Source organism: Notolepis coatsorum (genome assembly GCF_963971535.1).
Source record: "Notolepis coatsorum genome assembly, chromosome: 1".
Classification (NCBI taxonomy): domain Eukaryota; kingdom Metazoa; phylum Chordata; class Actinopteri; order Aulopiformes; family Paralepididae; genus Notolepis; species Notolepis coatsorum.
In genome coordinates this window covers 249,719,294-249,737,920 of record NC_140165.1, presented here as the reverse complement: position 1 = coordinate 249,737,920, position 18,627 = coordinate 249,719,294, and the positions used below count along the sequence as shown (strand labels likewise).

The 18,627-nt window shown below is 45.9% G+C and overlaps 1 protein-coding gene across 1 annotated transcript in view; it reads left to right on the top strand.

Annotated features, from left to right (window-relative positions):
- The window catches only part of mmp23bb (matrix metallopeptidase 23bb), a 64,424-nt gene that overhangs the window by 22,088 nt on the left and 23,709 nt on the right, over window positions 1-18,627 (top strand). The window contains exons 3-5 of the mRNA XM_084317767.1: window positions 12,530-12,669; window positions 17,029-17,196; window positions 17,652-17,816. Of these exons, the coding sequence (XP_084173893.1) occupies window positions 12,530-12,669; window positions 17,029-17,196; window positions 17,652-17,816 (473 nt within the window). The remainder of the gene's footprint in view (window positions 1-12,529; window positions 12,670-17,028; window positions 17,197-17,651; window positions 17,817-18,627) is intronic.

The following is an 18,627-nucleotide window of genomic DNA, read 5'->3' as shown; positions in this document are numbered from 1 at the left end:
CCCGTCAAAGGTTGGGAGGGACTCTGATTGTTGAGTAAAGCAACAATTTCATCTCTAATGAGGTCAATTTTCTTGGTAAAAAATGTCATGAATTCGTTAGCCGAGAACGCATGGTTTAGGGCACTTGGTTGTTTCTGCGTAAGTTTTGCAACTGTGTCAAACAGAAACTTTGAGTTGTTTTTGTTTTCATTTATGAGCCTGGAAAAATAAGAGGTTTTGGCAAGTGAGAGTGCCTTTTTGTAGTTACGTAAACTATCATTCCAGGCGAGGCGGAATACTTCGAGTTTGGTCGAACGCCATTTATGTTCAAGTTTGCGACAAGCCTTTTTAAAGGAGCGAGTTTCCTCCGTAAACCAGGGAGTTAGTTTTTGCGGAGCACGTTTAATTTTAGGTTTAAGGGGAGCGACAATGTCGAGCGTGCTACGAAGGGCGGCATTAAGTTTGTCTGTAAAGAGATCAAGGGGGCCAGAGTAAGAGAGGAAGGGAGAGAGGGTGTCTGGTAGGCAGTTAACTAGAATTGGGACAGTTGAGGCGTTAATACGACGGCTCATGTAGGATTCTACACTGTCTGGGCGAGAAACCGTCAGATCAATTTGAAATTTGATGAGGTAGTGGTCTGAGAGAGCAGGAACATAGGGGGAGACGGTCAAATTTGACACAGTGAGACCGCGGGCTAGGACTAGGTCAAGGGTGTTCCCACCACTGTGAGTGGGTTGGTCAACGATTTGAATGAGACCGACAGAGTCAATGATGTCGGTAAAAGCCTTATTTAGGGGATCTAGAGTTTTATTGGAATGAATGTTAAAATCACCAACAATTAAAATGTTATCTGAGCGCATAACAAGCTCAGAGATGAAAGTTGAAAATTCATCTAGGAAGAGGGTGTAAGGGCCTGGGGGGCGGTATAGGACAGCCATTACAAAGGATGCAGTGGAGGTAGGAATCAGACCGCCACACTTTCTGTTGGGTGGAGAGGGATGCAACAGGAGCACCTCAAACGAGGAAAACTTACAGTTTGCGTCGGATGTAAAGTTGTGCTTAGAGTCATAAATTAGAGCAACTCCGCCTCCTTTCTTGGAGGTGCGTGCGATGTGGGAGCTACTAAAATTAGGGGGTGAGGCCTCGTTTAAGGGCAGAAAATCATTAGGTTTAAGCCATGTCTCAGTGAGGCCAAATAGGTCGAGACTATGGTCTGTTATCAGTTCATTTACCAAAAGAGCTTTGGTTGGCAGAGAGCGGATGTTGATAAGGCCAACCTTCACACTCTCTGTATACTTAGCAGCGCGGTTTTCAGCCATGCGGGTAGGTTTAATCGCAATTAAGTTGGCATGGTTTATCGCACAAGGACGAGCTGGGTAAAGCGGAGCGTAACGGGATATTCTAGTTTTGATTGGGTATACAGGTTTAGGGGTAGAGATAGAAAGAGAGGAGTGGGGAGCCTGGTGGAGGAGGGACCGAGCAAGAAAGGTATAAGGATTGGCAGGGTCCATCAGTTTAGCATGACTAGCAGGCTCGCTAAGAGCCTGCACCCTGGCATGCTTGTGGGGTGGCTGTCAGCCCGAAGCTATAATCTTGTCTATATTGCGAGATAAGAGAGAGGCGCCTTGCATGTTAGGATGCACGCCGTCCTTTCTCAGCAAGCCAGGGTGCCCCCAGAAAGAGGACCAATTATCCACGAACCCTAAGCCCTGTTCTTTACAGTATTTTTCCAGCCATCGGTGTAGAGAAGCTGTCCTACTCACGAACTCATCATCATGCCGGTTTACAGGCAGGGGGCCAGAGAAGATTACTCGATGCCGACTCATCTTTCTGGCGAGGTCAGAAAGCCTAACTATGTTGATCTTTGTGACCTCAGAGACTTTCATCCTACAGTCATTATTTCCGACGTCTATAACAATATGGTCGAATTTATCTTCAGTGGGTGTGATACGTGGGTTACCTTTTGCCTTGACTATGCTATTCGCCAGAAATCTCAGGTTGGCTTCAATGTCAGTAGCTCTGGCTCCCCCATAACATTTGATCTCGGCTGGCTTGTCTAGCAAAATATGCCGGGTGATGGAGTCGCCAATCACAAGGACGGAACGACGGGGTTGCAGTGGAACCGGCTGCGTACTGGGACCGGAACCCGCAACACGTGTAAAATCATGTTGCGGAGCAGGTGCTGTTGAGGCCGAGGCCGAGCGGTTACACTGCCGCTTCGTAGTGGGCGCAAAGGCCTTGTCCTGAGCACTATGTCTGGGACTCTCCAGACGAGAAGACCTCGCTAGAGGCTCCTCAGAAAAGCCTGTAGTGTCCAAGACGTCTAAAGCTGACTGTTTTCCTGACTCAAGTTCAAGGACACGACTCTCTAACAGAGTTAACCTTTCTAGGAGAGAGGGACAGACAGGACAGACAGAACACATAGCCATGCTTACACCAGGTAGAGCAGGAACAAATAAAGATACGAAGTACTATGGATCAACTGCTAAAGGCTATGTGTATGAAGCCGATTGAAGGTTTAGCTAATGAGCTAAAACCAGTGGGTCGAGTAAGTTGACAAGCTAACAAGGCAAGACCAGAAAATGCAGGTACAAAGGAGTGGCCTGCTAGAGGAGGGCAGGTGAGGGGCAGTAGATACTCTAGTGCACTCGGTTGCCTCCTCGGATAACTCCAAGTCTTTGTCTGTCTTAGTCGGTCGCCGGCGCTCTGCTGGCGCTTCGATAGACTACACTTAAATCCCTATTGAATATTGTCCCACACCTGTAGGGGGCTAGTCTCTGACTGATTGGACTAATTAGCACAGGCTGCTCAAGTCAAACCCAATGGGGTTGAAGAGAGCCTGATTGATTAAGAACAAACAATTATCAAAATATACAATGGATTGAGTACTAACTTACATTACTCAGCAAGAACAGTGAAGTCAGCTCAGGTTTTAGAGAAATGTGTGCACAGGCAAATGTATTTAACAAGCTTTGCCTCTGACTGATTGGACTAATTAGCACAGGCTGCTCAAGTCAAACCCAATGGGGTTGAAGAGAGCCTGATTGATTAAGAACAAACAATTATCAAAATATACAATGGATTGAGTACTAACTTACATTACTCAGCAAGAACACAGTGAAGTCAGCTCAGGTTTTAGAGAAATGTGTGCACAGGCAAATGTATTTAACAAGCTTTGCCTCTGACTGATTGGACTAATTAGCACAGGCTGCTCAAGTCAAACCCAATGGGGTTGAAGAGAGCCTGATTGATTAAGAACAAACAATTATCAAAATATACAATGGATTGAGTACTAACTTACATTACTCAGCAAGAACACAGTGAAGTCAGCTCAGGTTTTAGAGAAATGTGTGCACAGGTAAATGTATTTAACAAGCTTTGCCTCTGACTGATTGGACTAATTACCACAGGCTGCTCAAGTCAAACCCAATGGGGTTGAAGAGAGCCTGATTGATTAAGAACAAACAATTATCAAAATATACAATGGATTGAGTACTAACTTACATTACTCAGCAAGAACACAGTGAAGTCAGCTCAGGTTTTAGAGAAATGTGTGCACAGGCAAATGTATTTAACAAGCTTTGCCTCTGACTGATTGGACTAATTACCACAGGCTGCTCAAGTCAAACCCAATGGGGTTGAAGAGAGCCTGATTGATTAAGAACAAACAATTATCAAAAATATACAATGGATTGAGTACTAACTTACATTACTCAGCAAGAACACAGTGAAGTCAGCTCAGGTTTTAGAGAAATGTGTGCACAGGCAAATGTATTTAACAAGCTTTGCCTCTGACTGATTGGACTAATTACCACAGGCTGCTCAAGTCAAACCCAATGGGGTTGAAGAGAGCCTGATTGATTAAGAACAAACAATTATCAAAATATACAATGGATTGAGTACTAACTTACATTACTCAGCAAGAACACAGTGAAGTGAGGAACCAGCTGACTTGATTAAAGGGGCGTGTTTAAAACGGCCATTTTGTTTAGTTAAGTGCCCCCATTAAGGGACTGTTTCCTGTTTACTAGTAGCATCTGATTTGCTGAGTGAGCCATTAAGAGCCTGCCCTGTTTAAAAGCAGAGGTCCACACTGTGTTGAAGTCACTCTGTACTGGGCTCTGTTAAGGAAGGACAGGACACTCTCACTGAGAAACATTGCTTTATACTGAAAACTAGGGTAAGCCATTTTAAGTCTATTAGTGAATCTTAAAAGTGAGGAACCAGCTGACTTGATTAAAGGGGCGTGTTTAAAACGGCCATTTTGTTTAGTTAAGTGCCCCCATTAAGGGACTGTTTCCTGTTTACTAGTAGCATCTGATTTGCTGAGTGAGCCATTAAGAGCCTGCCCTGTTTAAAAGCAGAGGTCCACACTGTGTTGAAGTCACTCTGTACTGGGCTCTGTTAAGGAAGGACAGGACACTCTCACTGAGAAACATTGCTTTATACTGAAAACTAGGGTAAGCCATTTTAAGTCTATTAGTGAATCTTAAAAGTGAGGAACCAGCTGACTTGATTAAAGGGGCGTGTTTAAAACGGCCATTTTGTTTTGTTAAGTGCCCCCATTAAGGGCCAGGTGTTAAGACAGCACTAATTAGTGATAGTGATTTAAAGGCTTGCTGGTGTAGCGTCAGCGAAGCGTCGAGAAACGAAGAGGGACAAAGAGGAGGAGTTATCCTGGAGTTCACCGCCGAGGGATCCACCGATCCACCCAGTGCTAAGTACACCATAATCCTATATTTCCCTCCCACACTGCTATTTCTCTACTTCCTCCCTGCCACTCTCGACAATACAATGTGTCTCATACCTATATCCACAATCTGCTCCTCCAGAACTGACTCTACCCATCCACGCCAGTTTGCTAGTAACCCGGCTAATCTCTCCTACCCTCCTACAGCCACTAATACACCTGTCACAGTACGGGGAGGCTTATGGAATTGTCAATCAGCAGTCAAGAAAGCTGACTTCATTACTGCCTACGCCCATAGTCTAAATCTGCAGCTCCTGGCTCTAACTGAGACCTGGATAACCCCCAATAACTCATCAACACCTGCAGCATTATCTACAAACTATAACTTCACTCACACACCTCGACCTTCCAGACGGGGTGGAGGCACTGCCCTCATGACATCTCCTTCATGGGCTACAAACGTAACACCACTCCCAGAACTGTCACTCTCCTCTCTCGAATATCATGCAGTATCTGTCTCTAATCCTTTCAATCTCACCATTGTTACACTCTACCGCCCTCCAGGTCCGCTCGATCACTTCACAGATGAGCTGGACATGCTTCTTAGCTCCTTACCGGAAGATGGTACCCCTCTCCTTCTACTGGGCGACTTCAACCTGCCTGACTCATCTCAGTCAGTCATAGTAGTCTCCCTCCTACAATCGTTTGACCTGACTCCCACTGCCATGCCTCCCACCCACAAAGCAGGCAACTCCTTGGATCTCATATTTTCCCGTAACTCCAGCATCATTAACACCACGGTAACTCCCCTACATGTATCTGACCATTCCTTCATATCCTTCTCACTAACTCTCATGCTTAACCGAAAGGTCTTCACCCCAACTCAAACAGTCTCACTCAGACGCAACCTGCCCTCCCTATCCCCCTCCACCCTCTCCTCTGACATACTATCCGCTCTACCTTTGAGTGACACCTTCTCTGCTCTCTCCACAGAGATGGCAACCTCCACCCTCCTTTCAGCCCTTGCAACCTCCTTCGACAAGCTCTGTCCCCTCGTTGAGAAACCTGCCCGCCGTTCCCCACCCAGTCCATGGCTGACAGATCCAGTGAGAGAACAAAGACAGGTCCTGAGAGCAGCTGAAAGGAAGTATAGAAAGTCACGCCTCACTGCTGACATCGACACATATCACAACCTCTTGTTAACATTCTCCAAAACCATCACTAATGCCAAAGCTTCTTTCTTCCACCATAGGATCGAGGCCTCTGCCAAGAATCTTCGCAAACTGCATGCTACCATGTCCTCCCTCCTCACTCCCCCCCCACCCCCCCCTCCCTCATCTTTCTCTGCCGAAGACTTTGCGATCTTCTTTGAGGAAAAAGTGGAGAACATCCGCAGCTCCTTCTCCCAACCCCCACCCATTCCAAATGCTGAATCGAGAACCTCATCCTTCACTCTGTCATCTTTCTCTCCCATTACAGAAGCAGAGACCCTGACACTGGTAACGTCAAACCGTCCGACTACTTGCCAGCTGGACCAGCTACCCTCCCCACTCCTCCAGACCATAGCACCAGACATCCTCCCATTCCTAACTGCAACCATCAACTCCTCACTCAACTCGGGGGTGGTCCCCACCTCCCTAAAACAAGCCAGAGTCACGCCGCTCATAAAAAAACCAACCCTGAACCCTACTGTCATAGGCAACTACCGTCCTGTCTCTCTTCTCTCCTTCCTTTCTAAAACACTTGAACGTGCTGTATCCAACCAACTTACTACTTATCTCTTACAGAATGACCTCCTAGACCCTAATCAGTCAGGCTTCAGGACTGGTCACTCCACAGAGACAGCCCTCATTGCGGTCACAGAGGCACTTCACTTAGCAAAAGCGAAAGGCCTCTCCTCTGTCCTGATTCTCCTAGATCTATCTGCAGCCTTCGACACAGTCAACCACCAGATCCTCCTTGCGGCCCTCGCAGGAATGGGAGTGGCTGGCTCTGCGCTGACATGGCTGTCATCATACCTCAATGACCGCTCCTACCAAGTGTCATGGAGAGGGACCCTGTCGGCCACCCGCCCCCTGCGGACGGGTGTCCCCCAGGGCTCGGTTTTAGGACCCCTTCTCTTCTCCCTCTACACTAAATCACTGGGTAACATTATCACGTCTCATGGCTTCTCCTACCATTGTTATGCCGACGATACTCAACTCTTCCTCTCCTTCCCTCCCTCAGATATCCACGTCTCTGTGCGGATCTCGGCCTGTCTGTCCGACATCTCAGCCTGGATGACGTCCAACCACCTCAAACTGAACCTAAGCAAAACAGAATTGCTCCACCTGCCGGCCAAATCCTCCCCCCTAACCGACCTTTCAATCACAGTCGAGAATGCAGCTGTGACTGCGTCCCCGACCGCCAAGAACCTTGGTGTTGTCCTCGACGACCAGTTGAACTTCTCTGCTCACATCGCAGCGACGACCAGAACCTGCCGATTCCTCCTGAGCAACGTCAGAAGGATACGCCCCTTCCTGACAAAAGAAGCCACCCAACTCCTCGTCCAATCAACAGTCATCTCCCGCCTCGACTACTGCAATGCACTGCTCGCTGGCCTCCCGGCCACTGCCACTAAGCCTCTTCAACTCATTCAGAACGCAGCGGCCCGCCTGATCTCAAACCTACCGAAGTCGGCCCATGTCACCCCACTTCTTAGGGACCTGCACTGGCTCCCCATTGCTGCACGAATCCGCTTCAAGGCCCTCGACCTAGCATACCGTGCGGCAAAGGGAACCGCTCCCGCCTACCTCCGGTCAATGGTCTCTAACTACACACCCTCAAGACCCCTACGCTCTGCATCTTCTGGCCGCCTCAGACCTACTCCTATCCAAGCTCCGGGAGGGTCATCAAAGAGAAGTCGCCTATTCTCAGTCCTTGCCCCACAATGGTGGAATGAACTACCCACCCCAGTTAGGACAGCCGAATCACGTCCAATCTTTCGCCGTCGACTAAAGACGCACTTCTTCAACCATTATCTGAATTAAAAAAAAAAAAAAAATCTAACCCTAACTAACCCTAACTAACCGTACTGTCATGCACTTGTCCTAATAAACTAACCTACACTGTAGCACTCAACACTTTGATGAACATTGCTGCTCAGCTGATAGAGTTGTGCCCTTCCTGATGGCTTGTCGTACAGAACTTGTAAGTCGCTTTGGATAAAAGCGTCAGCTAAATGACTAAATGTAAATGTAAATGTAAGTCAGCTCAGGAATAGCATTCTCACATAGTTCCCCTGCCTCTTGTCCAGGTGTGATGCTGCTGTGTGCAGCACATGGGCTATGGCGTCCTCCGTGGACCTGTTGGGGCGATATGCAAATTGCAGGGGGTCCAGGTTGATGGGGAGGGAGGAACAGATGTAGCCCTTCACTAGCTTCTCAAAGCATTCAATGAAGCGCGGGTAAACGGCGGGAGTAACTATGACTCTCTTAAACTTACTCGCCGGGTGTTGGTGGGACCTGTGCGGACACGTCTCATGACACGGGCCCGAGGACTTAAACAGGTTGGAATGGCCGGTGCGAGGGGATCTAATCCAGGGTGCAGAGCTCCTGTAAAGGAGCTAGACCTGGGCCCTCATTTATCAACTTGACGTACGCACAGATATGTGCTTAAGCCGTGCGTACGATCATTTCTAAGCAAAGTGTGGGATTTATCTATTTGAACTTGTGCTTGACTTTGTGCGTATATTTAAGCACAGGTCGGACCATGCGTAGTTGGCGCCCGGTGGTAGAATATTTTTACAATGCGGAAATAAGCACTGACTGCGCTCCGCGTAACTCAACTCGTTATTATTTTGCGCATATATTGCAGAAATACGGGAACGTTTTGATTATATTTAAAAGGCTTTGCCATTGTTAAACGTAATAAGTGGAACCCCGAAGCTGTAAGCAGAATACAAGTCATATTGTTATGGTTTGTAACCAATCGCACAACACAAGACAGGTATGAGAGTAAGCCAAAACAGGGCATTTATTAATTAAATAACAAAAAGCGGCACTGTCCCTTTAAGGGAGAACACAAAAACAAAATAATAGGGAAAATGCGGCACTGTGCCTTTAAGAGGCGAACAGGCTAAGGGGCTAAGGCTAAGGGACAGGGCCAGGGCAAAATGTCAAGGACCAGGACCAGGGGCACTGCAGAGGGGGACAGGGACAGAGGCCCGGAGAGGCGGGCTGGAGACAGGGACAGAGAACAGGGTTAAGGCCTTGGACAGGGCGAGGGCCAGAGCTGCTTACAGGGATGAGGAAAGGGTTCCGACGGCGGAGGCCTGGCATGGGAACCAGGGGCCCGACGGCGGAGGCCTGGCACGGAGATCTTCCTCGGATGCTGCAGACGGGCAGCGCAGACCACAGGGGTCCCAGGGGACCGGGGCGAAGAGACGCATCCTCCCGTGGAACTAGGAAGCGATGCGCGCCGGCTTGACGTCTGGAGTGGGAGCGCGCCGGCTTGACGTCTGGAGTGGGAACACCACTCCAGGCCTGGCACGGAGATCCTCCTCGGAAGCTGTAGACGGGCAGCGCAGAACACCGGGGTCCCAGGGGACCGGGGCGAAGAGACGCATCCTCCCGTGGAAATAGGAAGCGATGCGCGCCGGCTTGACGTCTGGAGTGGGAACACTGGAAAACCTCCCGTAGAGAATTAGAGAGCGCAGACGGTGTCCCACTCCAGGCAAACGGCGACAGGTGGTGATGGCTGGCACGTCGTCTCACGCCGGAGACGCGGCAGGTGATGGTAACGTCCAGGACTCCATGAACACTGAACACAGATAAGATACCGAGTCCAGAACACAGAACCAGCATACAGAACGACCCGACAAGGACTGGAGGGGAGGTCCAGGTATTTAAAGCCCTCTGGGGCGCTAATCATAACCTATGACAGCTGTGAAAGGTAGTCCAAGGGTGGGGGCTGGTGAAGAGTAGAGGAGAGTAAAACATTGCAAGGGTGGGGGCTGTTGAGGAGAGTAGACAGGGAAAGTCCAAAGGTGGGGGCTGGTGAGGTGAGGAGACAGGGAACAAAGGTCCAGGGAACAGGCGAATCCTCACACATATGAACACCCACGATATAAACGCATTGCAACGAGAACAGACAGAGGTTATTTGTTGAGTGTATGTGTATACAAAACCCTTGCAATAAATGTGTCTTACATGAATGAAAAGCATACATGCTCTGGACACAGAGCATATATCGTGTGGGTCATATCATGACTTGTATTCTGTGTCAAAGCCTAAATCAAAACGTTCCCGTATTTCTGCAATCTATGCGCAAAATAATAACGAGTTGAGTTCTAACAAAGAACGTATTACATGCTGGTAGGCTGATAGAGTAAACTATGATATGAATATGATATGATCATATAAATACTGGTCCGTCCGCGAGGATATCGAGGACTCGGATAGCCATTAAGCCATTTGAGAATATAGGCGGCCTATAGCCTATACATATTATTTAATGTTTTCATAAGCGTAAAGATACAACAGCTAGATTAATGATCAAGTTAGTTTACTGTATGCAGGCTTCGCAGGGCTGTGTGTTATATATGCGCAAGTTACTGTTGCATAATAATGTAGGCTGGCTGCTATTATATGTAATTCATAGGCTACCTAATACCAACAACGAAATAGATTGTATCATATGTGTAAACGACCCTCCAGGTAGCGTCATTCAGTTTGTGTGTGATAGGGAACCTTTATTTTGAAGCACCGCCAAACCGGAAGTAGCTAACCGGAAGCAGATACCGCGAGCATGAACGCAGCTTGACGGTCCAAATGAACGTTAGACATACGGCTACAAGGAAACAGAGTTCTCCGTGAATATCTTCTTTATTCTTTTGTTATATGGAAATGGTCTACAAGGTAACTGCTGTGCACTTTCTATGGTTTTAATGTTGGTTTGAATTCACTTTTGTTTGTGTTTTGACAACTTAAAGTTATTCCTGCTACTGTAAAAATACGTTGTTTTCTAGCTAACTTGGTCATTGCAAATTGTTAGCTTGTCTACACATTTAATAAGGTCCAGAGTACCAGCGTTTTAAGAGTTTTTGTTTGATTGTAGATCTGGAAAAGAAGACTTTCATGTGGGTTATGGTTAAGCCCCTGTTGGAGAGAGAGAGGACAAGGTACTGGGATGTCTATTTGTCCTACTTATTGATATGGGCTGTTTACTTTATATTTGTATTCATTTAATGTATTGGCTATGTCACTGTTATTGGAAGCCATTTGTGTCAAGTGTTATGTTAGCTTATGGAACAATGTGAATGTGGCACTAATGTATATAATGTATATATATCTGAGTATCTTTTCTTTGTCTTTCTCTGTCATTTCACTTCAGCTCTTACGTTGTGAATTGAAATAAACATTCATGAAACACCAGTAAAGGAGTCCATCCATCACTCTCCCAGGGATGCTACAATATGCCTCTACACACATTATATTATACACATCATATTATATCTTGGTTCGGCAGCGCCTCTGTGAACAATCTCTCAGAGTTTGCTCCATCAATAAACGCGCATTTTGGCTGATAATGTGCCGGTGGCCGGAGTCTCATTCAGACCTAATTGTATTTAATTCAATTGTAATGTTATTACTGGGGTATCTAAAACATCACAATGTAGATCAGGGTTATCCACTGAAGCCATAATGACTCTGATCAGAACCACGGGCTCATGACGATAGGCAATGTAGAGCGCAGAGTTGGCGTGCTGAAATTGATTTAATTTCAGTCATTACAGTGCTTAATGTCGGGTCATCTCTTGTCATTTATTTCTGTCAATGTGCTGGTTCTGTAGCAGGACTGGGTCAGTCAACATCCTTGGCTCCCGGCGCACCGAAGATTATACGTTCAAGTTGTTGGTCGGACCTCGGTGATCAATCTCGCTCTCAGTGAAGTCTCTCAGAGTTCGCTTGGGTTAGTCCACTTTTCCACATTTCATGGGGGTGTTCCATTACCGTATATGGTTAATCGGGGCGGTTCTGGTATGCAAATACGTGAAAGTGTGCACGAGCCTCGGCGTAGGACCAAGGTGATATTTATCATGACAGGTGTGCGTAGGACCTGTGTACGCACGTGTGGTGAATCCCGTTTTTTTTGTGCGTGCACACATTCTAAATTCTGTGCTTAAGTATGGAAATAGAACATTTTCTACGTCACGTTGATGAATGAGGGCCCTGGACCCTTAGTACTCTGCGTGCCACCCCTAATGAAGACGCCTCCTCGTGGCGGTCCGCGGTCAACACCCTCAGCTGCTGTATGTAGTTGGGGGTGGCGAAGTCTTCAAGAAGTCGGGGCGGTCCTGACAGCTAAGTTCCCCGGGGTGCAAGCTCCGGGTCGGAGCGTGAAACCTCGGCCGGTAGCGTGACTCCTCGGTCGGTAGCGTGACTCCCTCGGAAATCTTGGCCCCGTACCGAAGACCGTGTTCGGACATCCACTAAGGCTTTTGACTGTTGACCCTCGGGCCACAGCCGGAGTCATGTGGGTGAGTCGGCGCGGATGGAGGGCGGCAGCCAGGAAGATGGAGGGAGGCGGCCAGGCAATGAGTGCCTGGCCAAGAATCGAGGATGGCTGTCGAGCCACCCTCGCGATTGGGGTGTCGCAGGCGCAAGCCTTTGTCCCCTTAAGTGCAGACGAAAAAGAGCTACAGTTACAATTCAATTATGTTGTCTGTTTAAGAAAGAGTGCAATAAATGATTTTATTGAAAAAATAAGAATCGCGTGAGAGAATCCTGATCTCAATTCTTAGAGAGAAAAATCGTGATTCACATTTTAGCAAGAATCGCCCAGCCCTAATGTGAGTGCCGCCCCTCTGCGTCTCTGCAGGATCACCAGGTTCCCCAACACGCTGAACAGGGACGACACGAGGAAGGCCATCAGCATCGCATTCACCAAGTGGAGCGACGTCTCGCCCATGTCCTTCACCGAGGTCACCGACCTCAACAAGACGGCAGACATCATCATCGGTGAGACGGGGCTTCGTTTGGTTTGACTCTTCCAGTCGATACAGTTCAAATAAATTCGTATTCACAATGGCTGCCTGGCGGGGGTGGGGGGGGGGGGGGGGTGGGTGCAGTGGTTTATACATAAAGATAATGTATAAGAATAAAATATCTTTATTAAACTTGTGTTTTGTTTTTATTATATATCTATCTACTGTATACATTTTATGTAATACAATTGAAATTATTTGAGTGATCATGGTTTTGAACTGATACACAGTGGTTAGTGATCATGGTTTTGAACTGAAACACAGTGGTTAGTGATCATGGTTTTGAACTGATACACAGTGGTTAGTGATCATGGTTTTGAACTGATACACAGTGGTTAGTGATCATGGTTTTGAACTGATACACAGTGGTTAGTGATCATGGTTTTGAACTGATACACAGTGGTTAGTGATCATGGTTTTGAACTGATACACAGTGGTTAGTGATCATGGTTTTGAACTGATACACAGTGGTTAGTGATCATGGGTTTGAACTGATACACAGTGGTTAGTGACCATGGTTATGAACTGAAACACAGTGGTTAGTGACCATGGTTATGAACTGATACACAGTGGTTAGTGATCATGGTTTTGAACTGATACACAGTGGTTAGTGATCACGGTTTTGAACTGATACACAGTGGTTAGTGATCATGGTTTTGAACTGATACACAGTGGTTAGTGATCATGGTTTTGAACTGATACACAGTGGTTAGTGATCACGGTTTTGAACTGATACACAGTGGTTAGTGATTACGGTTTTGAACTGATACACAGTGGTTAGTGATTACGGTTTTGAACTGATACACAGTGGTTAGTGATCATGGTTTTGAACTGATACACAGTGGTTAGTGATCATGGTTTTGAACTGATACACAGTGGTTAGTGATTACGGTTTTGAACTGATACACAGTGGTTATAGTGATTACGGTTTTGAACTGATACACAGTGGTTATAGTGATTACGGTTTTGAACTGATACACAGTGGTTAGTGAGTCAGGAGCAGCGACAGAAAAGACAGACCTTCCAAGATCAGAACAAGCTTGAGGAACGTTAAGCACAAGCAAGTAATTTGAGCGAGACAGCAACGTTGTGATAGTTTGGTAGTTTACCAATAAGGGTTTCATATATAAACAAATACCAATGATTATCGTGCCTCTCTGCAAGACTTAACTTACTACTTAATTTGTTGGTAGTTAACATTAGTTCTTGATTCTTAATTCCTGAGCCCCCTATGCAAACTATGAATGAATGATCATTACATTTATATAGCACTTTTCTAGACACTCAAAGCGCTCCCCACACAATGTAGGGTGGAAATAGCCTCCTTCACCACCACTGGTAGCACCCAACCATGGGCTATGCAGGCTCATTGGCTGCCATATCAGCCAATTAAGGGGGAGGGATGATTAGGTGGCCTTGATGTCAGAGACCTGATTGGGAATTTGGCCAGGAATATCGGGGAACCCCCTACTCTTTGCGATAGGCGTCCTGGGTTCTTTAACGACCGAATTCAGTCAGGACCTCGGTTTAGCGTCTCATCTGAATGACGGCACTCGCAGCTGTACGGTGTCCCTATCACCGTAACAGGGGCATTGTTACTGTCCAGAGGACAGAGTGCCCCCTGCTGGACAACAACACCACTTTCCGACAACAGCCTTGACCGGGGCTTGAACCGGTGATCTTCTGATCATGAGTCCGGAGCTCTATTCATGTAACCACGCTGCCGGACTATTAGTTGTTAAGTGGTTTGTTAAGGTGTAGTTGCTCAGTCGTTCCTAGTTACTTGATCCATAGCTGGTCAAGCATCATAGCTGTACAGTAGGGGTGTATTCCCGCGAATTTACGGTACGGCCGTCACGGTGAGGTATGCGCAGCCATTCGAAGAATACGCCCCACAGCGCAAACACACAAGTCCCACATGCAGGCACTCGCGAGGTTCGTGCGAGAACAGCGCACGTGGCCGGGCACACCGAGTCAGACTTCAGAGCGGCGAAAGTGCACGGAGAAAGGCACATACATTGGAACAGCTGCAGGGTCATTACAATTTTCTTTCGTTTTCTTGTTCGCCCAATAACGTTAACCAAATGAAACCAATGGAAACTGAAAGACACACACACGCGCGCATCACATCAACACATCAACATTCTCCCCTGCCGGACTCACAGGCACAGCTCATCAAATAAAAAAAATAAACATACTTTTCCGGACAGATCATCTGAGCTCCACTGTGTTTAAATCCAAATAATCCTCTGCCATTGTTGTAATATGTCATCTGTTCTCTAGTATTCAGTCTCGTCGTGAAGTTAAATTCTCTCTAGAAGTGAAACTGAAACTTAGCAAGGATACGTTGTTAAAGGGGCAGTAGGCAAGTGGATGCCTGAACACAGAATGACACCAGTATCACTGACTACCACAGCAAGCCTATAGAAAATTATTCTATTTAATAATAATTATTATGATCATAAATATAATATAAATTAAAAAAATTTAAAGAAAATTATATTAATAATAATTATTATAAATATTTTTTTTCTGTTGTACCGAACTCGTACCGAACCGTGACCCCAATACCGAGGTACGTACCGAACCATGGATTCTGTGTACCGTTACACCCCTACTGTACAGTGATCATACGGGATGATGTGTTCTTGTGCTCCAGGGCCCTCATTTATCAACGTTGCGTATCAACGCGGAAATAAGCTTCCGTGCATTACTTCTACTACTTACTACTTCTGTATGACCCGTCATTTATTATAGTTCATTGTAAAATAGCGACAGTAGTGTAATTAGAACGGGCTCACGCGCGAACAAGAGGTTGGCCTGCTTGTTTGGCACGGGGGGGGGGGGGGGGGGGCAAAAGCAGAACACCCACCTCCAAACGCGATTAAATATTGTTTCAAATATTATTTTGTGTCATGTTTACAAATAAGATTGGCCACAACGAAATGCTTTCTACTTCAATTTGTTGGTTAGAATAGATACCTCTGTTGAAACTTCACTGAGACTAAAAGTAAAAGATTTTTTCTTTTTTTTGTGAGCTCCGCGCACAGACGTGATAATAATAATAATAACAATAATAATAATAGCTTAATTTTATATAGCGCCTTTCAAGAGACCCAATGTCGCTTTACATAGATAGGGGGGGAAATAACAAAGTAATAAACATAGTGGACAGACACAACATATAAATATGATATATGAATATCAAGTTCACGTTTTTATTGATCACATAGGCAGGCTATACATGGCACGGTCCATCGTGATATTGTAGATGGATCGAGCAATAGACTGTTACTGTACCACCCATGTAGCTGTCAAAGCTCCATCACAAATGCAGTTATGTGAATAGAAAGGGATTCCACTCAGTGATGGGCATTTGCCTGATACAATTTATTCATTTAATGTCGTCGCTGCCGGGAGGAAAGGCATGCTGCATGTTTTCAATTCATTAAATAAAATGGATACTTTTTGCAAGGGTTTACTGACTGTCATACAAATAATCAACCAACTACATACTGTAACTTTTCAATGCACATTCTTATTTACATTGTGACAACAGCCTTGTGAGCTCCCGCACACAGACATGATGGAATTCAAGTGCAAGTTTGTATTGATCACATAGGCAGGCTACACATGGCGTGTATAGGCTACATCATACATGGCAGTGAGATTCATTGTTCTTGTATGCTCTCGTATTATTGTTTATATAGGCTACCAAATACCGACATCAAAATAGATTGTATGCATCTACAAATCATATGCAGCAGGTAGAAAATTGACTGAAAATCCGTCGCGATTTGGAATAAAATTGAGGAGAACTTTAATCCCTGAGTATTAATCAAACAAAACGGAAAAAGGCAGTCATATTCCAGCACGGTCTTTATTAGTTAATATGGTCTTTAAGTTAATAGATATCATATCCGACATCACCGTACGTGTACATGTCTGTCAGCCTGTGTATTTCTCCATAACACGCTTCCCTCGGCTTAGTCCACTTTTCCACATTTCATGGGGGTGTTCCATTACCGTATATGGTTAATTACGGGCGGTGCTATATGCAAATACGTAAAACCGTGCACGAGCTGCAGCGTAGGATCAAAGTGATATTTATCAAGACAGGTGTACGCACGTGTGATAAATCCCGTTTTTTGTGTGCGTACACACATTCTAAATTATGTGCTTAAGAACAAAGATAGAACACTTTCTAAGAATTGTTGATAAATGAGGACCCAGGGTTCTACACCTGGAACCACACAGAATGATGATGTGTTCTTGTGCTCCAGGGTTCTACACCTGGAACCACACAGATTGATGATGTGTTCTTGTGCTCCAGGGTTCTACACCTGGAACCACACAGATTGCTGGTGGTCTCCCCTCCACCCGTGTTTCGATGGTCTGAACGGGGAGCTGGCCCACGCCTTCCTGCCCCCCCGTGGAGAGATCCACTTCGACAACCACGAGTTCTGGATCCTGGGCAAGTCCCGGTTCAGCTGGAAACAAGGTACATTTAGTTCTGGGTCCTGCAAGTCCAGATTCAGCTGGAAACAAGGTACATTTAGACAGTGTGGCCACTTTTGAACTTTATTTATTCCTCTAATATCTATTAGGGCTGTCTATTAGTAAATAAATTCTTAATTTCTTAATTTTGTTGACTAATCGATTAGTTGATTTAATCAACAAATGTACAATTGTTTTACACATCTATCTATCTATCCATCTATCTATCTATCTATCTATCTATCTATCTATCTATCTATCTATCTATCTATCTATCTATCTATCTATCTATCTATCTATCTATCTATCTATCTATCTATCTATCTATCTATCTATCTATCTATCTATCTATCTATCTATCTATCTATCTATCTATCTATCTATCTATCTATCTATCTATCTATCTATCTATCTATCCACCCACCCACCCGCCCACCAACCTCTCTCTCTGTGTATCAGGTGTGTGGCTGAATGACCTGGTCCAGGTGGCGGCCCATGAGATCGGCCACGCCCTGGGTCTGTGGCACTCCAGGGACCCTCAGGCTCTCATGCACCCCAACGCCACCTACACAGGACAGCGCAACATCGCCCAGGACGATATCTGGGGCATCCAGAGACTGTACGGTGAGTTACACTGAGACAAACATGTCACTTTCTGTACATGGTTGTTAGTGTACATTCGTGAGATAAGATGAAATAAGAAAAGGTAACGAGATGAGATGAGGTAACATTACATAACATAATAACGGGAGGAATATGATCGTTTTGTATAGGCTGGTTTGTTGAGAATTAATTGGGTGTTATGTAATTAAGCTGATCGATAAATGTGTGGGAATGAGTGTGCAGGTGTACTCTGGGAGCCGGAACTAATCACCAGTAAAGTCCAGCCGGTGTTTCCAGACGGGGGGAGAAGCTTGTTACACACAGCGTGTGAAGAGTGCATCACGCCGTCACCATGAGACAGGAATCTACTCGTCGTGAAAAACCCATGAATTCTTTGTTTGTTAGAAAACCAGTATTTGTTTTGTCAGCAACCAACTACAAAAAACTTCAAACTAACTATCGGAGTGATCGTCGACAAATCGCGCCAGGCTCAAGGGGGCATCAGACAGGGCTGGCGCCAGGCTCAAGGGGGCATCAGACAGGGCTGGCGCCAGACTCAAGGGGGCATCAGACAGGGCTGGCGCCAGGCTGTGGTCTTGTGTTCTGATTAAACTAACTACTGTTATTCCTCTGTCTCCTTTGAAAACCACACCATTTATACTGCTTTCCTCGTCTTTTCCTCTACACTCACTTGGATCGCCAAACTGAATTGGCTTGGAGACTGCTCTAGTTCATAATATTTAATGGGGGCTCGAGTCTGGGATTTTCCTCTGAAAATAATGTCTATTGATGTTCAAGAAAATGTGTTTAGTGATTAGCTAGTGAGCTTACA